Raw genomic sequence first — 23,563 nt, forward strand, 5'->3', positions numbered from 1 at the left:
TTAAAGAATAATATCCGAATCCAGATCCGACGGATACTATCCGGATACAGATAATATCAGGATCTGAATCATAATTTCAATCAGATTTTTTTATTTTATATTAAATATTAAAAAAAATTGGTTTTTATTAAAAATATAGTAAAAATAAAAAATTCATCTTTAAAAATTAAAATAGGAGATAGAGTGATTTAATCATATTTTAATTTTAAAAAAATTAATTTTATTTATCTTTTCAATATAATCGTTATCTTTAAATTGTTGAACTCAAATGATTTTTTCTATATGTTTATAAAATTTGTATAAACATAATATTTAATATATATATTCATATATATATACACACATAAACACACTAAAAATATAATATAATATATTTTTAAATTATTTAAATATAAAATATAATTATTCAGATTCAGATATTATCAGATACGAATATGTCTAAATTTGTATTCGTATTCGCAATCGTCGGATTCAAATACGGATAATATCCGTTTTATTTCGGATACAAATGCAAATTTTTCGGACAAATATCGAATTTTTCGAATTTTGTTGACAATCCTAATTTTAACGACTACATTTTCTAATTTAACAAGATCACCCCTAACTTATTGCTAATGTTTTCAAAGTGAATTATACTTAGAGTATATATCTGATTTATTTTTGGCTTAAAAAAAACGGAAATCCGGCCAGTTGTTTTTTTACTCTTTCTATCTTGAACAATAAACCTATATACATGTTTATACACTGTTCTGATCTTTTCTCTCAGTTGAACCCCACTCACAAAAATCACCTGAAATCAAGTCTCCTTCTTCTCTAATGGCAATAAATTTGATAAGAAAAGCCCTAATTTCACTAACCCCATTTCAAATCAAGCCCCCTTTTCCCCAATCTCGCCACCTCAGCGCCGCCGTCGCCGCCGCAGCCGACGACCCATCATCGTCATTCACCTTCTCCGAGCCTCAAACCAAGCCAGATGACAAAAACGACAACATATACGTAAAGGGTAAGCCCAAAACGACGTCGTCAGTGACGATGCCAATGTCGTTTATGACAGGGTCAATAGTGGGGAAGAAGTTTTACAAGAAAGTGAGTACGAGAGAGGCTGAAGATGGGAATGGGTGGCATGTAATGCTGGATTATAGGACTTTGAAGACTCCGTCGAAAAGGTCGTTGAAATGTCCTAATCATTTGCTTGCTATGGCTATTGCTGCTGAGTGGGATTATCAGGTAGTTCTAATAGGTGTTTCTTGGATGTTAATTGAGCAAGTTTAGTGTTTTCGAGGTTCGAAATGTTTGTTTTTTAATGGGTTTGTTGTGTTAAATTTAGTCGATTTGATTGTTGATTGGATCATGCTGAAATAGTGAAATGTGAGGGGGGAACTTGTACTTTAGCTATAATTCTCGGGTTTTATGTTTCTTGTGCGGTACTATTACTGCAGTTTAACAATGTCTCCGTGGTTAGTTAAGAAGATCAGCCTAGTTGATCAATTAATTAACAATTCAACTTGCATGACTGATGTTAAACAAAGGGATTTTGTGATTAGATGAACTTGCTAATCGACTTTAAGCAGCTGCCAATTCAATTTTTTGTATCAAGGAATTGTTTTTAAGTATGGAGGGAACATAGGTTTTTAGTTTTTGGGTATTGCCAAAGTGGTGGAGTTCTGGAGAGACCACTGAATGTTACTATTGGGTCTAGTTCCAGTAAGAAACTACTGAATAGGAACCAAAATCGGAACTACTAAGGCTTAACACTTTTGCTACTCAGGTTCCAACAATTTGCTAGTTACATATGTCCAACCCCAGGAAATCTAAACCCTAATTGAGGAATGGTGAAGCCCAGATGGATATGTACTTGTACCCCAGTTATAAATGTGTGAATCTTAGTGGTTCTATTTGGTTCCCGTTTTAATTTGGTTTGTATTTGTTCCGACCCCTGTTACGATTTGTTTCATTCTTAGAAATTAAGCAAGTTAGTACTGTAGCCTTTCAGCTTGTAAAAACCGAGGACAAGTGAAAAGTGACACGAAGAACAAGAAGTTGCAATCTTGATATGTTATTACTCTAAGCCCCTTACATACTACCCTAGTTTTTCCTCTTTTTTTTTACTTCTACCTTTTATGCGAAAGCCTTTTTAGCCATTGCATCTACATTCCTTTGTTCAACTAGTTAGACAATGGTATTGAGATAATTTAAAATCAGGAGTATTGAATCTATTATATTTTTTAACTATTAGATACCAGGCTGCCTTTGAAGCAGTTTTACGTATGGGGAATTTATATTTGTCGATATGGTGATTGTAGCAAGCAGATGGAATCAGGCCATTCACTATGCCTATTATGAAGCTTGCATGTACAGCTTTGGAAAGAGTTCCTCTCACAAGGACAAAGATAATCGATCATTTGATGCAGAGGTTTCCTCAAGATTTAGTATTCTGTCGTGCTCCTGGAGATAATGACCTTACTAGCGGTGTCCTTGGTATGTAACTTTTCAACAATTCAACTTACTTCATTACTTGTTACGAGAAAATAGTATAGTTATCTATCGATGTTAACAGAAGTACCGAACCGGTAAAGTCCAAATTTAAGCCATGCTTGTAGCCTTCTAGACCTAAAAATGGATGTTGGATGTGGGAACTAATTTGGCTTGTTCTGTGTGATATACGTGTCATAACATGTACTTTATGTCCCCATTTCGCATGTAATGTCCTGAAATTTTAAGACTTCAGTTGCATCTTCACCCCATGTTGCATGACGTGCATCTTAAACTTGATTTGCATAATAGCCAGGGCCAGGGGTGTCTAATATAGTAATATACACAATGTTGTAGTATGTAGATATGAAGTATAGACAAGCAAATCAACTGTGTTTGTTGCTGAAATGTACTTGGGGATTCGACAACACAGTATGCATCTGATGAGTATGATCTAATCAGAGAACCTAACAATTAGTAAGCATATAAGATGATGAAATATAACTCCCCATTAACACTTAAGCTGGGTTCTTTTCTTAAGCCATCTAGAAACGGCATTTCATGTGTTTGATTGTGTATTCAGCTTTTGATTGTTGTTGACCTCTTTTTAAGTTTCACTGTGGAGAAATGAGTGATTTACTATTGTTGTCCTGTAATTTCTAATCTGCAGAACGGCAAGAGGAGAAGATTGATCCTTTACTTAAGTGGGTAGAATCTGAATTTGGCTTCAAACCTGTACTACACTCCAGTTTTTTTGGGGGTAAGCAGGATGACGGACTTGTGAATGCAATTAAGAGCCTCCTTAAAGCAACAAATGACTGTGAATTGGCAGCTATTGATGCTCTTGCTTCGGCAGCACACTCTTTAATTATTGCGATTGGAATCTTTCGTGGTAGATTGCAGATTGATGAAGCCATTGAATTAATTAGACTTGAGGAAGATTTGCAGGTAAATAATCCCTACTCCCTGAGCCCAGACTTTCCCTATGACGCGGGAGTGAAAAAATTCTGTATTTATATGGATGACAATTACATGGAGAATATTTTAATACATCAAATAATTATTTGTCAGTATTAAGTTGCATAGTTTATGAACTTTGCAGGTTGATAAATGGGGTCTTGTAGAAGGTGGACATGATCTGGATGTTGCTGATCTTAAGGTTCAAATAGCATCAGCTGTTGTGTTTCTTGGACTTTCAAGAAGATTTTAAGTACTGTGCAGTATATCCGTTATAATAAATTAAGTATATCATAATCTACCTTTTTCATTTAGATTAATGTTTACATGGTTTTTTACAGTTGATCACATTTTATTGCTCAAGAGCTTGTATTAAATCTGTAGAGTCTAGCATCATGAAATTGATGTCAAACCATCAATCAGTTTTTGTTACGTGATGTCCTGATGGCCCAAGATTGCCTAATAATCACAGGAAGACCTTTTTATTCAACTACAATTTACTTGTTTTTGCTTTAAATTCGGCTGAATAACTGTTGGTAGTAGGATACGTTTTCATTTATTGTGGTGGCAATCTACATGACCATCTCCGCGGACGATGTATAGTGCAGCCTGTGTAATTTGCTCGTTTGCAAGCCGGGAAAAGTTGAGGTACTGCATACTTGTGTGTCAAGGACTTTCATGGCAGCACTTTAGGCACACTGGTGGCTGTTTCTTTATATTACAATAGCAGCAAGAAGTGTCGCAATTACTGCTGCACCCTGTGACAGAAAAAATCTCGTCAATTTGAAAGAGAAAATTTATATTTTTTGTTACCTAATTTGTTCTGTTCTTTGTCACAAAAGATCGAGGAGAAAGAAGTTAGCACTCCTTAGTTACGGATGCCTTTTTTAGTTAAGTTGCTTACCTATGACAGTTATGTATCGAGATGAGTCGAGTGTTTGCGGATTTATGATCAGTGGAAGCCGTGTGCTTGCTTTGACATAAGTCCCAACCTGAAGGCAAATCATACAACATAAAAACAAAGCTGCTACCAACAACTTCATGATTGGTTAGGGAGCAACAATTGACACTTGATGTTCGGTAGCTGCTGAGTTGGTAGTATGTTCTCTTAGATGTTCCTTATATAGCGGGTCTTACAGTTAAAATTAGTTATAAATTGATGAACTCTTTCCATATGACTCGAATAAAATTATAAAAACTGTATGTTATGATTCAGCAGTACTGTTTTTGAGTGGATCATTCAATGGTTGTGTGACAATAAGAATTGAATCTAGGAAGATTTGCTACCTATAGATTGAGATTAACTAAGGGCATGTCAGAAGGATCACACAAGTTTCATGAATGCCAAAGCTAAAAACACTAATATATTTACTCAACAGAAAGTATGACTATTAAGTAATACAAGTTAACAAATGATGTTAGCCTTCTGTTCGCATTTTAAATGTAACTTGTTCTGACCATCTGTTTGTGCATCTCATTTTTATGTTTTCATCGATAAATTTTACAAAAGAACAGAGCAGCAATGTTTACAAACTGATCCGAAAGTTGTAAATTCCAATCCTTCAGTGTCGTTTTAAAGTATTTCTTGACTCCAATTTTAGGTATCTATAATCATACTGCACTGGGTAAGCTAAAATGTCAAATAATATTGTAGAACCATGAAATGCTTCTAAACTATTACTTCAAAAATTAACCCAGTGTGCTCTGCTCCAACGGTGACAAAGACATAGTGTCATGAGTTGTAAATAGCGATTTCACCTCCCTCTATACTAAATTAAACTACAAATAGAACTACACAAAACTCTGATGTTCAAATTATTTTAACATGCCATGTCAATAGGCAATAAACAGAAGCCTGTCCAGAACCCCTTGCATAACATTGTCTGGGGGTTCTGCTACTTGTTCAACACCCTGAAAGCTAGAAGCTTGCGGCATAAAATTTCAAAGCATGCCCAGTAAATGGTATGGAAAAAGTAACTAATGTTCCAATACAGTAAAAACAAGGTCAGCCAACCTGTTTATGTAAATTGCAGAGCTTTTCATCTAAAGTACTAGCAAGATCTGATTGACGGATACAACCAGGTCACCAATTATTACAGCCAGCTATTCAAAAATCTGTTCTTGCAAATAATCCAAAATAAGGTTTTGTTCAACGTCTGCATACTTCTAAAAAGCTTTTATGCACCTTTAGCCTCCAGCTTCTTGATGTTGCTGATTTGCTTTCCAGGGTTCAGTCCCTTGGGGCAAGCACGAGCACAATTCAATATTGTGTGGCAACGATATAGCTTGAATTCATCATTGATTGCATCTAGTCGCTCGCTAGTGTATTCATCTCGGCTGTCCATTATCCATCTGCACAATACAACTTGATCAATCCAATATGTAGCAAATACATATTAAAACATTACTCCAACGTGATGTAGTAAACTTCGCAAGACTGAAGGCAAGATAATCAGACATCAATCCACCCATCCTTTACAAGCAGTGTAGCCTAGTATATAGATAACCCTTCCTCTTTTTGTAACATAAGGTTGCTCAAGCCCAGTGGATCCGTAAGTGTGTAAGTTTTGAATTCTACTATAGACCATTACAATATCCCATGTAGATGTATACCAATTCATCCTCCAAAAAAACCATCAACTGTTTCATCTGAGCAAACAAAAAAGGCATAGTCATTGCTGTATATCTAAGCTTAAGGATCTTTACAGCGTGCCGTTATAGGAAACAATTACCTTCTTTAATATTTATTAAGGTGAAAATATAACATAATTATACGCATATACAGATATCTGGATGTATGGAATGAGTCGGGCGTAAACAAGATAAACTGCAAACTGTGTATGGCTCATCGCCTCACCCCCACTGAAAAAATATTATGTTTTCTTATTGGTTTCAAAGATGTATACAATAATGTTAGGCCATAATATCAATAAAACTATCCTTTCTTAGTTATGTTACTCCGACTCTTCTGTTTAGGTTACCGTACCCGTGTCGGACACTTGGACACTCGGACACGACACTTATTCCGTGTCGGATCCTTTGACTAAACTATGGACACTTTGACCAATTTATAGATCAAATATTAGTCAAACTTCATATTCAAAATACATATTTAAGAAGAAAAAAGAAGCGGGAATGAGATAAAAGTAGATGCCAAATTCACAATGTTCTTAAAAAAATCAAGTTTAATAGAAGTTCAATTGTTACTTTATTCTAAGATGTCTAATTTAACATACTTGTTTATTAATACAATATGTCGTGTCCCCGTACCCGTGTCCAAAAATCGGACAGTGTCCCCGTGTCCCCAATTTTTAGTCTTCTAAAGTCCGACACTTGGATATGTGTCGTGTCCGACACTCCGTACCCGAGTCAGAATAACATAGTTTCATAGAGAACTACTGTCCTAGGAGACAAGAAATCTGAATATTGAACTACTCTATTTTCAGGAAAGATATTAGCCAAAATAATTGTACACATATTTAAATATCTTTATCAAATTTTAATAAACTATCTCTATCACATAAGATAAAACATATGTGGTTTCAACTCAAAACCTCCATTCTCCAATATGCAACAACATTTGACTGTTTGAAAATAATTAAAAAAAGTTTATATGTACAACTTACAAGTTGGGTGAAAATGGTTGACAAAAAAACAGAGTGCAGTTTGCCATGGTCACTAGTCCACGGACATATTTTTATATGGTCTTTAATAGGTAAGATAAACCTAAATCATAATATGGCTAAACCATAAGAAAAGTCCAACCAGAATGAAAAAATGTAAAATAATCACCACCTCTGCTTACATTAATAGTAGATAAATAATCACATCAGGAGCTATTAATATGCTTGTAACTTTATGCTGATGCAGAAGACGACAAAACCCAAAAAGACTTAAAACATGAATCATTAATTAAAATTATAACCACCTTTAATAGTAAGTAAATAATTATATCAGGCAACTAGCAGTTTGCTCATAACTTTCATGTTAATGCAAAGTATGACGAATCCCAAAAAACTTAAAATGTGAATCATAAAGAAGGGTCACATGCATCAGCTCTCAAATTAATTCCAGTGCTAATTTATGATAAACAAGTAGAAAATCAGCAATAGGCCAATATGTAAAAATGTCACAAAGAATCCCGACATTAACTGCCACGCAACTAAGGCCAAGATGTTTCGCACTTCATAACATGTTCGTTCAGCTAGAAAATAATTAAATTTGCAGCAATCACAAATCAAGGACGAGACCAACATAATCAAGGTAATATGGTTGTCACGTCGACAAATCGAGTCGATGGAGGTCCAGCTTGTCGACTAGTCGAATAGTCGTGGACTAGTCGACAAATTGATAGTATTTAATTAAATCATATATAATAAGGTATATCTTATATACATGCTTTCCACAACAAATGTCCAACATTCTCATACTCATATGTATATCAATCACAAAATAGAGATGTTAAACACTAACATCTCTATTTTTCCTTCTATATACTCACGTTGATAAGCTGACTATACAAATATATAAATTGATTATACCATGTATATTCAGTTTCAATCAATTTATACAAACATAAACACACCCACATAAACAATGCAAGGTAATGAATCACTGGTGAGCAATACATGATAGCAGTTAATATATCTTTATCAATAAGACACAACAAAATATATTGTGATAACGCTAATTTATAATAAATCTAAATAAGTAGACTCTACTTTTGAAAAAATTCCTTCACAAACCCACCAAAATAAGTCCTCCAAGAATTAGTTTTGTAAAGTCTGATATAAGATTCAAAAGGAAACAATAAGAGAATCCAAAAACTATCTTTACAATGAATGACATATATATGATTTGAAAGGCAACGATTATAAAATCCAAAAAGTATCTTAATAATGAATGACGTACGGGGATTCAACTAATTTGAGCAAGGGTAAATCTTTACCCATATAAACCCAATACTAGTACTCAAAACAACACACTATATAAAAAAGAATGACCAATATAAAGACCCATTAACAAAAGTTCTATATATAAGAACAACGCCTGTAAGCGGCTCAGTGACAAAGTTCAGCTCATTTATAACTGAGCCATGCTCGAGCACAATTTCAAGGCTCAAGTCGACTGTTGGCATGTCAAAGCTCCGCCTAAAAGCACTCAAGCAAGCATGGTTGTAGGTTGCAAGCAGTATCACATTAAAAAAAATATGATGAATACATTACAATTTTAACAATCTCCGCATAAATACCCGGGACAACAAATTTTGTAAACAAAACCTCTTTTCACCACTAACCATTTTAAAAACAAATTTCACTTCCTATGCAGTGAACTCAACAAACATAGGGAACCAGACGCTCAAGAAGCAAAACAAACATTCTAAACAAGTTGTTTGCAGTTTTTAAATATAAATAAGCTCCTAGAAAGCTCATGAAAGCCTAAAACATTCTCAACATCTGAACTCATTTCATGCTTGTGCAAGCCTATATTGAAACGAGCCGACCTTACAAGCTTGAACAGCAAAAATGTCACCTTAGCCGCAGTCAATTACACTCCTATTTACTTATTTTCACTGACTAATACATAACATACACACTAACAAACAAACAAAACATTCCGAAAACAAAAAAAAACAAATCAATAACTATCCTATTTTATTCTCCGTAAACCAATAAAACAACAAAATATATAAATAACCAATCAATAATTAAAACATACCATTTATCATACAAACACATAAGAGTATAAAACAAAAAAAACCGACAGACGGAGGGATGAAATCGATACGATACCTATTGGCATGAAGAAGAGCAGCAGGGCCAAGATAAGACTCAGGATTCCACCAATAGCTAGGACAAGAAGTACTACAACAAGCACACAAAATACACTCATACATTCCATCCAATTTAGCCCTATCTTTCTTACTCTGCAAAATCTCTTTCCCAGTTTTATTCTCACTTTTCCTCTTCAACCAAGGCTCAATACTCTTATACTGATTATAAAAATTAGTCATGTCCACAACCAAATCTTTGATCACAAACATATGAGGCAATGGGGTTATCATCGAAACCTCTTTCGCATCGGAAATCTTTGTCAAACACGCTAATCCATTACACCCATCAATGTTCATTGCACATGATCCACATATTCCCTCCCGGCAAGATCGCCGGAAAGTGAGAGATGGGTCAAGTTCGTTCTTGATTTTGATTAGGGCATCAAGAACCATGGGCCCACATTCAGAAAGATCGATTTTGTAGTCCTGGAGTTGAGGTTTGCTCGGGTTCTCGGGGCTCCATCGGTAGATTTGGAAGGTTTTGAGAGATGGGTCGGGTCGGGCCGTGGGTTCTCGGGTCTGGGCTTCGATTTCGGTGACGTGGGTACGAACAAGTTGGAGTTTTGAGAGGTGGGTCATCGTCGGTTTTGTAATTGCGCGGCGGAGGAGGGCGGTGGCCATTTTCTTGGGTGGCTGAAGAAGATGGTTTGTTTTGTATGTATAGGTGTGTGTATAGGTTTGTGTGTTTTTTGATTGGGGATGTAAATGTTTCTTTTTTATTAGTGTGATTGGGTTGGTTTTGTATTGTGGGGATTGTCTGAAATGACTAAAATGGGGTTTTAAAGAAAGTGTGGATTAGGGTTTGTCAATGTGTATTGGGTAGTAATAATGGTTTATGAGTAGGGGTAGATTTGGTAATGTGGTAATTTGACCGGAATTGTGCTGACGTGGAGGGATATTCGCCGTCCGGTGGTCGTGTGGTGAGCTCGTGGAGAGTATAATTGAGATGTGTAGGCTGAGGAAACGCTAAACTAATTTTATTAAAAAAATAATAGTATATAATTTAATCAATTAATTATGCCAAATAAAATGTTAAAAAAATCACGAAAAAGATAGATAGACGCAATGCACAGGTTAATTAATAGCATCACTCCCAAACTCATTTGATTATGTTGCTTCTTGATTCTTCTACAAGACCCGCCTGGATGGTAAGACCATGTTTTCACCATCTATGATTTTCATTTGTATCCTCTTTTTTTTTTTTGATAATCAAGTACAAATGTCAGGAGTCGAACTCGTAATCTCTCGGCGCATTTTCATTTGTATTCAACATAACTTAATTGTTGATTCTACTTTGTTTTAAGCAAGTAACTAATGTTTATTTAGCTTTTTGTGATGTAATTTTCGAATTCAATCTTCATATATAACTTGTATATTTATGCATTAGTAGGATTGCATACGGCTGCTCAAGTTAAAAGTGGCCAATCAGTCACAAATAGGCCAAAGTATATTTTAATACACATTACCTCTATGTATGATTCCGGAGAACGTTTTTGTTTGGATTAAAACCGAGATTATGTTTGCGTAAAATTCAAACAACTTAGATATTTTCATATTTCAATTTGCACTTACCATAACAAGTGTCAGGAATTTGATGATATTCAGGTTATGTAGACGCTTATCAAGCTTTATCTTAGTGATGTTTGAATTATCATACTCAGTAGACACTGCTTCAAGTCTTGGTTTTTCTCTAAACTCTGGACTAGTTCCCGATGGTTGATTGTGCTTCTTCGTGGAACCTTTTACCCGGACTTGGATTCTGATAGTTCTTTAAAATGCTCAATTCTTTCTTATAATTCATTCCTTCCCCTTCACCCCTTACCCTCCTTTCATTTAAATGAGAATCCAAAGAACTCTCATCCAAACGGAATAACATCCCAAATATCTTGACAAGAAGAGGGTGTGCAGGAAGAAAAATACTTTTTTTCCTCCAGAGCGTGAAACTTCCAACTTTGGAACCTTCTCCGGTGGGAGCAGTATTACTGACCTGGTTAGGATAGACCCACCAAGCACTTGTTGCAATCTTGGACTCCCAAGCCTGGCTGTGCAAGTGATACATCTATCTCGGTTAAAAGTGAGAGGTGGTTCAGGGTTATCTGGCTTCTTGTTTTTAATCATGGTGCTAGAAGCTCCATGAAGTTCCGCAAGGACATTAATATATTCTTTTGACATACTAAAATCTCATTTTATTAAGCATCTCGTCCACTATCTACCAGATAATTCTCACTGCTGATAACCAGTTGAATTTTTTGAACCAGTGAACTTGCATTTGTGTAATTGCTGCAATAAGATTGTGATTGATAGGGATAACCAAAAATCTTGCAATATGCTAAACTGAAGCTTCTCCTAGTGTAATGAATCGATCTACATAATTCTAGTGGGATGGTTGACTATGCTTTATCATGATTATGAGGTTTATAAAGTTTATGCGTAAATGTTGTATGTTGTTCAGTAATAATATGACCATCTCATCTCCTTCAGCAGGCAGCTGCTGTTGGCCTAAAGATTATTCTTTACTAATTAGTATGTGGTCATTTGTTTCAGTGATGAGTGATGGCACAGATAGACTTCCATTCTGCAATCCTGTTTTCAGCATTTCTTCGAATATTTTTAATTATATATGGAGAATGGCAAGACACTCATATGGAGGTTAGGTACACAGATGTCGATTACCTTGTCTTTTCTGATGCTGCTGCCCTAGTGGTTTCGGGAGTCTCTCCTTACAAAAGATCTACGTATCGATACTCACCCTTGATTGCATATCTTGTCACCCCAAATTCAATTATTCACCGGTCATGGGGAAAGCTTCTCTTTTCTGTTTCAGGTATCATTTATGTTTTATGCTTAGTACAAGTCTACAATGGAACTTCAAATATTTTCTCTTTCGTATTTATCTCGTTATTCATTTTTTAAATTACTAAATCGTAATGAAAACAACTACAGAGATAATTGGCATAATTTTGAATCTTTCCTACTGTTGATTTCTTGTTTTTTATTCATATATAATTCATATTAAAACTATTGGACAATACTGAAAACTGTGTTATACTCGTTTTGAAGATATGCTAGTGGGACTTTTCATCCTGTCAATTCTGAAGCTACAAGGCGTTTCTGATAAAATGTGTATATACTCTGTAATGGTATGGCTTTTCAATCCATTCACCTTCACAATTGGAACCCGGGGGAATTACGAGCATATTATTTGTGCTATGGTTTTGTGGATTATTTTATGTCTCATGAAAGGTATATCCTCTTCTTTGTAATGACTTTCTCAAGTTACTTTGTACTGCAAATTTATTTGCCGACTGCCTTGTTAATTTATTCTGATGGTAAAAGTATTAACTACAGTCTTTGTAAATAAATTATCCTTATCTGGTCGCCAACAGAACTCAGAGTTAAAAGGTAGAAGAGAAAACAATGTATTCCAACAGTACAATGTATTTTCATCTTCTTCACGGGAATTTTCTTTTATCTTTATAAATTAGAGTTCTTGCACGAGGCCCTATTATACCATCTTACTCGTACAGATCTGAGGCATAACTTTTCTATGTACTTTTATTCATATATATCTCCATTATGAACAAGATTTATAACTTCTAGAGAAGCTTGTCTCTTTTCTGCCTCAAGTTATAGTGCAGCTTGTTCTCATATCTCGCTTTAGGAAGGATTTGCCTTTCTGTTTCTTCTTGCAGACTTTCAACAAGGTTTGTAGTTTACAACTCGGAAGTTTTTTTTGGATCTGTTATAGTCAGTCACTCTTCAGCTCCATGTTATCTGGAGGAATGTTGAGCACTTGAGTCTGCAAAAGCTACACACACTTGTGTGAACATTGAAGACCCTATTGTGCTTTAACATTGTGTAAAAATAAAAATTAGCCTTTCTTGGGTTATTGTATTCTGATACATATTTTACTTCTTTTATAGGTCATAACAGCACAGTATTTTGTATGGTTCTTTTGCCTATTGCCTCTTATACTCCCCTGGACTAGTATGAAGTTAAAACAGGGCTTACTATGCATTTCTCTGTGGGTTGGAGCACAAACACACTGGTTACTATGGGGCTACCTTCTTGAATTGGAAGGCAAGCAAGTCTTTATGTACCTCTGGGTGACAAGTCTATTATTCTTGGCTGTCAATACTTTTGTCCTCATTTGTGTCATTATTCATCACACATGTTCCCCGTTATTCAAGTCTTTGGAGCATGTGAATCGAACGAAATCAACAAAATACAATCAATGACCTGAATCACAACTTTACCTGTATCAAGATTTAATGTCATGATTTTAGAAAGGCTTAATTATACATTGGACCTTAAAGTATGATCATGTGTGCACATAAACCCTTGAAGAAAATAAACATACCCATCAACCCTTGATGTACTGAATGTGTATATTCTGACCCTTGCATATTCAAGAACTCAAAATCTGTTGGCCAAGGACATCACAGCAGGGTAATCTCGGCAGAAGCTAAACTGATCCTTTCCCTATAAGGTTGAGATGCTTGAACAAAAAGTTCAGATGCTTGAAGGAGAATTACACATTCTTAAAGTTGCAGTTGTTAAGAAGAGAAATTGCAAAAGACTTGTATGGGTGGCTGTGGTGTTTTTATGTTTATTTGTTTACCATGTTATGAACATGACGACCAAGTTGGCACAAAAAGGTGGCCAAATGAAGCTACCACATGTAGATGTAGGCTCCCAGATGCACAAAGCTTGTAGACTAAAGCTCTAATGCTTCTTATGTTAGCTACTATGTACCAGAAATAATTCTAGTTTAGGATTTATGAGTTATTGAAGAGACGAGGGTTATAATATACACATTCAATACATCAAGGGTTGATGTGTATGTTTTTATTCATTAAGGATTTATGTGTACAAATGATCATACTTCAAGGTCTATGGTAATCAACAATTTTTTCTTCAAATGTAGTCTTGTGGTGCCAATGTGTCATGCTTTGAGTTGTATACAGTAGTAGTTCAAGGCCAATTTCGTATGATTGTTATCGCTGAAACATTATGGTGTAGAGTAGAAATTTTATTATGACATAGGACTTGAAACTTGAATTTAGTCTTGGCAAGTGGAGGTCATCTATATAGGCCTTTCTTGGTTTTGTTCTAATTATTATTTGAGTTTTTGATTCTCCCTTTAAAATTTATTCTGTAGATATTCGAGTAACCTACGCATTATTTTGCTAAATGCAACCAATCTTTTGATTGCAATAATGTATTGTGAAAGTTATCATCACCAGGAGATCGACTAATATGAATCTTATGTTTTGATTGCTATACCGTCAAAGCTACCGTCACAAAGAGAATCACGGACGGGTCCCTAGTGTTGAAAGACCAGGTTCGTTGCTTTCAACTATGATAGTAACTATAAAGGAGCTAGCGTTAAGTCTGTTTCTTTGCTTCGAGAAAATGAGGAGCTTCAGAAAGACGGTTTCTTTGTAAATTACTCAAAAGTTCTATTGGGTTCAGGGCCTGATACCTGTGAGAAAGGCACGACTGATCTGCGGACTTGGAAGTGAGTAAATAGAATTCTACACAATAGATAATTTACAATAGTAAATATGAATGGATATTTTTGTATCAAATGGAATTTTGATCACAGGCATTCTGGAATGAATTGGGTTTTTGTTCATTCAAAGACTCCACTCCAAACAGTAGTGAAATTGTGTGTTTGCATGAAGGAGATTGTACCATGGATCCTGATGCCTCTATAAGTTTTATTTGTAAATGAAAGGAAGATGGCTAAGAAGCCTGTGGCCTCTTTAAGTTTTGGAAGCCACACCTTCAAAGGACACCTACTGGTTGGTGATTCTCTGCAAGTTCTAAGCATGTAATCACTGCAAGTCCTGGGCATCTAATCATGCCAATAGATATGGGTTAGTTTTTTTTTTCAAACTCATTATTATACATACTTTATTTGAATGACTTCATCTTCAATATGCTTTGGAAAAGATTATTCATTTCACCTTCAGAGGTTCATCTAAAGAACATTTGAATCTAATTGTTTGTTTGTCAAAAAGAAGCACAGCTTGACAGCTTGTTTGATACCTAAGTACCCAAGAATATAACTCGACTTCTCGTTTTGTGGATTCTTTGATAAATCTGCATGCTTAGTACATTTTACTTCTATACCTTTTGCAAGTAAATCATTCATTAAGTTAATGTAAATATCTCTGTTACTCTATAGTTGCTGTAATAATTAATTAGCTCTGTGCGCAATATACCCTGAACTATTTAAGCTGCATTAAACTATTAAGAATGCACTTTGTTGAAGATCTATTCTTCAACATGGAGGTAATGTTATATCTGTTTTTTAAAGAAACAGGCTGGTGAGGAACGTTTCTCGGTCGAGCTAGATGAGAACAATCAAGTCTGGTATGAAATACTTTCTTTTTCCAAGCCAGATCACTTTAAAATGTTGTTCTCATCCTCCTGTACTTTTGTGCTCAAGTCTTGTGACAAATGACCGCTATTTTTAGATAATTTATGTTTAAATAAACTAATTATACTTGATGACTTGCATTTGAAAATACATAAAAAGGCAGAGAACATCTATTTATAGACAATAATATTTATAAGTTATCCTAATTTAGAATAACCTAAAAATTGTAAAGATTGAAGCCATGGAGCTGTCTATTCATTTTTGATAGCAACAAAGGAGAAAGTTTCATTTCTAAACAAATCATCCCTTTGGAATCTTTTCAAGAAACTTCCTCTAATTATGGCTTCTTTCTTTTAACAACTTTTCTGTTTTCTCATTTTCTAATCCCTTTCTCTATATTTTCATATATATTTACGAACACCTGCCTTCCTTGCCCTCTTTAATTTCCTGTTAATCTATCGGAAGCTCTTGCAACAATCCCCTAATGTCCGCTGTAAGTTCTTTCATATTTTTTGTTTCTAAACTCTTCACAAATATTATATCACGTCTACATACATTTTGCTAATATTTGCAGCTGCATTTTGTAATGGAATTGTTGGTTAATTTTTGATAATTACGGATGAAAAATTTAGATCGTATCAGCTTGCAGTATTTGTTTCATGCAGGAGACAAGAATATAATGTGTGTCTTAATGCCTGCACAATTGTTCTGATGGAATTATTTTACAAGTTTTCTTTGTTTTGTTAAAGATCATGCTCATGTCTGGTTGATAACAATTTACGAAAACTAAATAAGGATATTCACCATAAATTGCACTTTTCGGATAATGTGGTAGGCGTTTCTACATGAAACTCCCTGCATGGTACTGTAAATGTCAAATATCATCTGAAGATGGTCCTTCTGTCTTCCCTTCTTGTTCTGGGGGTAGAGGAGGGTGGTTTCTTCTATCTGCAATAACAAATTTACCGTCCTTTCTGTCACCAATCATAGAAAATTACATGTAGAGATCTTACTAGTTACTACCATACCTTCCTAACTACTACACCGTTGTAGGAAGCTAGAAGTCGAGGATTCGAACTTTTTTGTGAAAGATATGTTTAGTAATAAGAATATCATATATTTCAATTATTTTTCTACAGGATGATACTATGTAGTATGTAAGATTTGTTAACAAATGTGCACAAAATGATATTGAATGTTATATGACAACAGATAATTAGTACTCTTTTGCAACACAATGCACCTTTAAGTTCTTATACATTTTTTTTGTACTATTAGCACGGATTAATGCTCTGTATTGAAGAACTGGAATTTTTTGTAGTAGAACTCGAAACATTTTTCTGTACTGAAAAGCTATGCAGTTTATATAATAATTAGTCTGTATCTCACTTGGGAGCCACATTAACCAGCAACAAGGTCGGCCATTGCCGAAATTCGGTGAATGGGATGTAAACAATCCAGCATCTGCAGATGGTTTCACAGTGATATTTGCAAAGGCTAAAGATGATAAAGGTGGTGGTGCTGCAAATGGTGGAAAGCAGGCCAACAATTCTAAACCGCAAAATGACCAGCCTAAGGTATGGAGTCTGATTTTTTTTAGAAATTATTCCTTCTTGGAAAAAAGCTTAACTCTGATTGTATTTCATTCTTGTGGGTGCAGAAAAAATGGTTTTGCTGTTTCTAAGCATGCCTGTTTGTTGATGGCAAAGTTTAAGAATTCAAGTGCTGGAACATCAAATGCAAGGCCAGGGCCTCTTATCTTTTTCCATTACTAATTTCTAATATGTAATAGGGAAAAGATGTGTAACATTCAACATATACTTTAATCCCTCATTCTTATTAAAAATATGTTTTTGCCTGAATACAAAAGTCTCTCTTGCTTTTATGCCTCTTTCATCATACGTTACCCTCATAACTAACCAAACATACCAGGTATATCCCGGAAAAATCAGGGTTTGGGGAAGTTACCCACATAACATTACTCCTAAATCAAAAGGGGCTGATCTCACACTACAATGCAGGATTAAGACTCAATGTACAATAATAACATTAAAGGCCGGAGAAATGAAACATTCATAGGATGTATTTTAGTCATCTAAAATGTCTAACTAACTAAATTAGACTTTGATTAGGACAAGAAACAAAGAAGGGATATCTAAAAACATGGTCTAAGAATATTTAGAAGAAAGCGGAAGCAAGAAACAGAACGACAGACAACTGAACCACCACAAATTTGGAGACTTCAACTGTGAAAGATGAAGAGGAAGAAGGTGTAGCTTTGTCGTCTTCGTGTTCATCCGACATGACTCTGATGACCATTCTCTGTCCTCTGCGACAGTGGCCATTAGCTCCGCTGATGAAGTAGAAGAAACCTGGATGGTCCAATTTCCAGAGAGTGTCACCACTGTTGGAGTAAAAGCTAGGATGTGTAGCGTTGCAATGCTTGTACCCTTCCTCTGTCACCTCCATAACTGAATCCTTCTTGTACTTGAATCCTATTTACATACATTAAACATTTAAATCAAGATTAACTAATTAATACTTGCCTACATTACGTCTGCATGCATGTGTAGGGAAATTAGGAAGAACACAAAATTTTAAGACTTAAAATGGCAGCAAAATTGTAGAACTTACGGACGGTGTCACCAACTGTGAACCTTTTACCGGAGGCCCATTGGTTGTAAATCTCGGAGTTGTTTGCAGGAGGAACGGTCCAACCGGAGTCGTCTCCGACTAGGAACTCAATGTCGGAGGCATGAAGGAGATAAAGAGAGGAGAAAATGGTGAACAAGATGACAAGTTTTGTAAATGTAGTACTAGTAAAATGATGATATGAGGCCATAATAATAATTGTTTAGGAGATGGAATAAACAAAAGCAAAAGAAGTGATTACAAAGACAGAGTGTTGGATTAAATTGAAGCACCGTAGGAGCGGTTATGAGATGGTTACTAGTACTAGGTACTCCAGCAGGAACCCCGCATTTAAAGACAGAGTGGTGAACATGGATAAGCTATGAAAATTATGTTTAGTTGATTTGCATAAGAAATTATATTCGAATAATTAAAATTTAAATTTAAATTTGAAACTATCTACTTAATCAAAATTATTCTTAGTAATTAAAAAAATTCTAAAAACATAATGTTGTGCACAATTACACCGCAGCTACTATAATTTATCTACACAAATGTTCAAATGTATAATGACGTACACATATCTTTGAAAAATAACTCTAGGCTGTTTTTTTTAAAAAAAATATTAAATTTAATAATAAAAAGTCATACGACATCTATACATATAATCGAAATTGAACAAACACATAATTATATCGTCGTTGAATCCTTCCTTCTTGTATAGGCAATCAAGCGATTTTTTGAAGTGAGAAAAAGTGCCGGTGGAAAAAGTGTTGTAACGAAAATTAGATGACTGTTTGGTAATATTTTCTAATTTATGCATATTTTGAGATATAATATATAAAAATAATATTTTTGTTAAGGTTTGATGGTGAAACTAATACCTACCTCCTGCAAAAGTTGAAAACAGTTTTTTCCAAAAGCATGTGAGTATATGCTTTTGCTAACAGCAGCTTTAAGAATTTACCAAACACCTTTTTGACAAATTTTCAGCAGCAAAAAGTTGTTGTATCTGTGTGCAACAGCAATACCAAACGGAGTCGTAATCATCCAACTATTGTTTTAAGCAATCGACCAAAAATGTATCACCATAAAAACCTTTATCACCGAATCAATACCACGAAAATTCCACATATCTATAATCTCGGATATGATGAACTCCAAACAAATCAAATAAAACCAAACTAACGTTAAACTTGTTCGACTTCGTCCGAATTCGATTTTGTAAACTCGTTCGATAAATTTATCGAATACGGGTTATAATAATATTTTTATATGATAATTTTAACAAATCAAAACTAGAATTTTAAGATATTCCCCTCGAGTTCGGTTCATGTTAGGCTTTAGTTCGACTTTTTCGTTAAATTCGAGTTCAATTTTACAAAAATAAGGTATTTATAATATTATATATATATATATTATATTTTTTCAATAATTTTTATTTATATATATTTTATAATTATTTAAAATATAGAGAAGTTAATGTAGAATTTACATTAATTTATTTTGCATTTATTTTTAGTTTTCTTGATATTTAACTATTCGATAAAATTTATGCAAAAAATGATTTGCCAACAAGAAATCATTAACCTAAAAATCATTGTTAAGGGCAACTTAAAGAGTGACCGAAAATTTTGGCCTAAATCTTGACCTAAATTTAAATCGAAACAACTTTCTATTTCAACAATTTGGTCCAAATTTTGTTCCAAATTTTGTTCCAAATTCTTATATTAATACTATATTCTTTCAATTACTTATAAGTTATTATTTTAATATTTTGATGCAAATTCACATACCTATTAATTCTATTGCATCCAAAATGAATAAGATATCATATTAATATTGATAAATGATAAAGAATAAAATAAACTTTGATTGTGTAATTTATATCGTATTAATTATACCAGAATTGGGCTAACACTAAAGTCCATTAGAAAGGGCCCAAAACCCCGAATATTAATTAATTTCGTAATTAATTAATAAGGGATAAATCAGCTGATAAATAAAGTCCAATTAAGAATACAATTCCTTGAATATTGACCTCCAAGAAATCTCATAGGATAAAAAATTAGTTTCCTACTTCCTAGGACTCCAAAGTCCGTTCTAATTCAGAGATTTGCCCACCAAGTCTCCCAATTCCAGTCCAATTCAAGGACTCCCAACATCTATATAAGGGGCCTCACCCCACCAAATCAGAACTACGTTTTTGACTTGATCATTGGCAATCAGCAAGGTACGTAGGCATCTTGTTAAGGCAGATCGAGTCACGAAACATATGAGCAGTTAAATCGAGTCTCGAAGTTCACGAACCCTAATAGTAAATACAGTAATTAATACCTTAAGTTTTTATCCATAACATTTGGCGCCGTCTGTGGGAAACATAACAACAACCATGGCGAGAACAAGAACTGGAAACAGCGCCCTTGAAGGAACACCAGCTGGAACAACTCAACCGATTTCGTCAACGGCAGAGATACCCCCACACTCGTCTTATGCCTCTACCCAAGGAGGAACCTCGATAGGGGCAACCGAGCCTCCGCCACAAGGGACGAATCCTCCAGCTCTACAAGGGACAAATCCCCCGGGTCCTTAAGGGATGAATTCCCAATTTCAGCAGCTACATGCACCTGTGAATCCTTGACCTGTTGGGTATGAGTATTCCACTGTTGTGACCACTAACCCCCCATATGGAGGAAGTGGACATGCTAATCAGAGTGAAGCGCAAAGGCAGACGCCCCAATATATACGTGGCTTGGCTCCTATCCCGGAGGATCAAGAATTCTCGGATCCTTACACTGAGAGAGACTCTGAATCTTCGGATGATGATGTGGCCCCAAGAAGGAGGCGTGCTGGTAAAGAGCCGATGTCTGATGGTAACCGGCACCCTAGGAGCACCCGAGGGACGAATCCCTAAGAAGTGCAGGAGAGAATCAGGGCTCACGAAGCTGAGATTCAAAGGCTGAAGCGCGACCTGGAGGCGCACCTGACCCCCAGACCCTTACTACCACCGAGGAGGAGAAACCATCCTCCAATCATAGACCTTGATGGTCCATAACAAAGAAGGGTTGTTGTCCCAAGGACTGATCCAAGTGATCTTCTGCCCCTAGGAGATCCTGATGATCCCACTACACCATTTACTAAAAAGATAATGAATGCCCATATCTCAAGGAAGTTTAAGATGCCCACCATCAAAGCTTATGATGGCACTGGAGACCCCGTTAATCATGTTAGGACATTCTCTAATGCACTGTTGCTGCAGCCCGTGAACGACGCTATTAAGTGTCGGGCCTTTCCTCAAACCCTGACGGGAATAGCTCAAAGATGGTATAGCCGTTTGCCTCCAAATTTTATTGGGTCCTTCAGAGAGCTAAGTCAAGCTTTTATTAAGCAATTCATGAGTGGGAGAGAGCATGAGAAAAGTTCAGCATCCCTCATGAGTATTGTGCAAGGATTAAAAGAGTCCTTGAGAAGAGACAATCTAAATCATTTCACCAAAGAAGCTTTGAAGGTCCCAGACCTTGATGAAAAGGTAGCTATGATAGCACTGCAATAGGAAACTAGGGTCGAGTTCTTCAAGATGTCATTAGTCAAGCGCCCCCCTGAAAGCATGTTGCAGCTCCAATATAGGGCCGGGAAGTACATCAAAGTGGAGGAGAGCATGAGGAAGCGGTAGTGAATAACGAGCCCGCTGTTAGGTCCCAATTTGTTTGTAGAAGGGGGGGTTGAATGCAAACAATACCGTTTCGTCTAATAAAATGCGGAATAAAATTGTGAAACAAAATTCAAGTTAAATAAAACTTTTATTAAACTTGAAAGGTGTTACAACTACGGTATCGATTACAAGGGATTAATCTCAAATCAATTATTACAAATTTAGAATAAATTCGACATGAACTTTTTCTATTTTTGTAATTAAAAGATCAAATGCTAAAAGCGATTTGAGATTAAGTTCTAGGGATTTTAATCCGCTAGATTGATATACAGGAACAAGATAAGTAATTCTAGTGGTTTGGATTTAACATTAACAAACTAGAATATTTGATCTTGAATAAGCAGATGGATGATGAAATATTTTTCTTTTGTTCTCTGCTTTTTTTCTTGTTCTGTATGTTGCTGCTCTATTTTTTTGGATGATATGATCTTCTGCTTCTTTTTCTCTTTTGAAGTAAACAGCCGAATGCAAATGAACTGCAATGACAATCCTTTGAACCAGCATGACTTTCGGTATGACAATTGATTGTCATACCGATTGTTACATAAGTACAATTCAGATTGTCTTGCAAAGATTAATAACAGATTTTTAAACTAATAAAAATTCTAACAAGACAATCAAATGAATTAGCATGACTTTCGGTATGACTATTGATTGTCATACCGATTGTCATACTAATACAATCAGTTTGCCTTGTTCCAATTTAAATAGATTTTAAACCAATTAAAATTCTGTAATTCCTTAATATTAATTCTAAATTAATTAATCAATTTAATTCAATTAATTAATAAATTAATCCTTGCAGATATAATTTATTTTCTTAATTAAATTATATGACTTAATTAATTAATGGAGAATTAATACTAACCCTGAGTAGCAACCATTCTTCTGACAATCTTCTGAAAGTCACTGAGACTTATGAATCAATTCCGTCACTTCAATGCTGACACTCGATGTACTGTCTGGTTCATGAGTGACTAACTTTCGTGACGTTTCTTCATGTCTTGACTTTGTTGTTCTGATTGAATCCTTGTAATAAATGATACCTTGACGAGATCTCTGTCACTTGATTAAATCCACGATCTTGATTTATATCACTGAGGCATGATCAAATTCTTGAACTTCTTCCAGTGAATCTTCAAGTCTGCAGATGAACAATGTTTCTTTATTCTTTGACAGATGTTACTTTGTGAGATCTCTCTGATGCTTGATCCACTATTTACTTATTACATTCTTATTTGAGTTGAGTTAAATACTCGAATAAACGAGTAGGCTATGACTTATGCCTTTCAATCTCCCCCTATTTGCTTGTTAGACAATAACAACAAATACCTAGAGGATAACTCAACTAACAAATAAGAAAAAGATATGAACAGTAATGTAAAGTAAATAGCAGAAAAGTTCTGGATTATATTTAACATTTTCCAGATTCCAAATGAAATTTACAAGTGAATACAAGATAGATGTTCCTCTAGCCTGAACATATAACTACATTAGACTATCTTGATTCATAACGCTCTAATCATATTACATTGAGTTTTGAGCTAATTGACTTTAGTTGTCTTCTCTT

At 35.0% G+C, this 23,563-nt stretch overlaps 4 protein-coding genes across 4 annotated transcripts; 2 read left to right on the plus strand and 2 right to left on the minus strand.

Annotated features, from left to right (window-relative positions):
• Positions 1–684: 684 nt before the first annotated feature.
• On the plus strand, positions 685–4,246 carry LOC141686840 (uncharacterized). The gene is made up of 4 exons (XM_074491927.1): positions 685–1,227; positions 2,304–2,478; positions 3,143–3,420; positions 3,575–4,246. The coding sequence occupies exons 1-4, from the start codon at positions 817–819 to the stop codon at positions 3,680–3,682; spliced, it is 972 nt and encodes a 323-aa protein (XP_074348028.1). The 5' UTR covers positions 685–816; the 3' UTR covers positions 3,683–4,246.
• Positions 4,247–5,221: 975 nt separating this feature from the next.
• On the minus strand, positions 5,222–9,986 carry LOC141686841 (succinate dehydrogenase [ubiquinone] iron-sulfur subunit 2, mitochondrial). Its single transcript, XM_074491928.1, has 2 exons — positions 9,222–9,986; positions 5,222–5,781 (listed from the first exon to the last, which is right to left on the minus strand). The coding sequence occupies exons 1-2, from the start codon at positions 9,881–9,883 to the stop codon at positions 5,607–5,609; spliced, it is 837 nt and encodes a 278-aa protein (XP_074348029.1). The 5' UTR covers positions 9,884–9,986; the 3' UTR covers positions 5,222–5,606.
• Positions 9,987–10,015: 29 nt separating this feature from the next.
• On the plus strand, positions 10,016–17,227 carry LOC141686843 (GPI mannosyltransferase 1-like). The gene is made up of 9 exons (XM_074491930.1): positions 10,016–10,410; positions 11,807–12,086; positions 12,323–12,505; positions 12,890–12,966; positions 13,186–13,342; positions 14,424–14,783; positions 14,871–15,144; positions 15,594–15,643; positions 17,060–17,227. The coding sequence occupies exons 2-6, from the start codon at positions 11,816–11,818 to the stop codon at positions 14,453–14,455; spliced, it is 720 nt and encodes a 239-aa protein (XP_074348031.1). The 5' UTR covers positions 10,016–10,410; positions 11,807–11,815; the 3' UTR covers positions 14,456–14,783; positions 14,871–15,144; positions 15,594–15,643; positions 17,060–17,227.
• Positions 17,228–17,355: 128 nt separating this feature from the next.
• Positions 17,356–18,579, minus strand: LOC141686844 (early nodulin-like protein 21). The gene is made up of 2 exons (XM_074491931.1): positions 18,285–18,579; positions 17,356–18,145 (listed from the first exon to the last, which is right to left on the minus strand). Exons 1-2 carry the CDS (start codon positions 18,490–18,492, stop codon positions 17,829–17,831), a joined length of 525 nt encoding a protein of 174 aa, XP_074348032.1. The 5' UTR covers positions 18,493–18,579; the 3' UTR covers positions 17,356–17,828.
• Between the last annotated feature and the right edge of the window lie 4,984 nt (positions 18,580–23,563).

The sequence above is a fragment of the Apium graveolens genome, chromosome 9 (genome assembly GCF_009905375.1).
Source record: "Apium graveolens cultivar Ventura chromosome 9, ASM990537v1, whole genome shotgun sequence".
In the NCBI taxonomy this organism is placed as follows: Eukaryota; Viridiplantae; Streptophyta; class Magnoliopsida; order Apiales; family Apiaceae; genus Apium; species Apium graveolens.

Coding starts and splice junctions, on each gene's coding strand:
- LOC141686840 (XM_074491927.1), top strand. CDS start 817: ATGGCAATAAATTTGATAAGAAAAGCCCTAATTTCACTAACCCCATTT. Junction 1,228..2,303: donor CTGCTGAGTGGGATTATCAG/GTAGTTCTAATA, acceptor TGGTGATTGTAG/CAAGCAGATGGAATCAGGCC. Junction 2,479..3,142: donor CCTTACTAGCGGTGTCCTTG/GTATGTAACTTT, acceptor TCTAATCTGCAG/AACGGCAAGAGGAGAAGATT.
- LOC141686841 (XM_074491928.1), bottom strand. CDS start 9,883: ATGGCCACCGCCCTCCTCCGCCGCGCAATTACAAAACCGACGATGACC. Junction 5,782..9,221: donor GCTCTTCTTCATGCCAATAG/GTATCGTATCGA, acceptor TGTATTGTGCAG/ATGGATAATGGACAGCCGAG.
- LOC141686843 (XM_074491930.1), top strand. CDS start 11,816: ATGGCACAGATAGACTTCCATTCTGCAATCCTGTTTTCAGCATTTCTT. Junction 12,087..12,322: donor GCTTCTCTTTTCTGTTTCAG/GTATCATTTATG, acceptor CTCGTTTTGAAG/ATATGCTAGTGGGACTTTTC. Junction 12,967..13,185: donor TCTTGCAGACTTTCAACAAG/GTTTGTAGTTTA, acceptor CTTCTTTTATAG/GTCATAACAGCACAGTATTT.
- LOC141686844 (XM_074491931.1), bottom strand. CDS start 18,492: ATGGCCTCATATCATCATTTTACTAGTACTACATTTACAAAACTTGTC. Junction 18,146..18,284: donor CACAGTTGGTGACACCGTCC/GTAAGTTCTACA, acceptor GTATGTAAATAG/GATTCAAGTACAAGAAGGAT.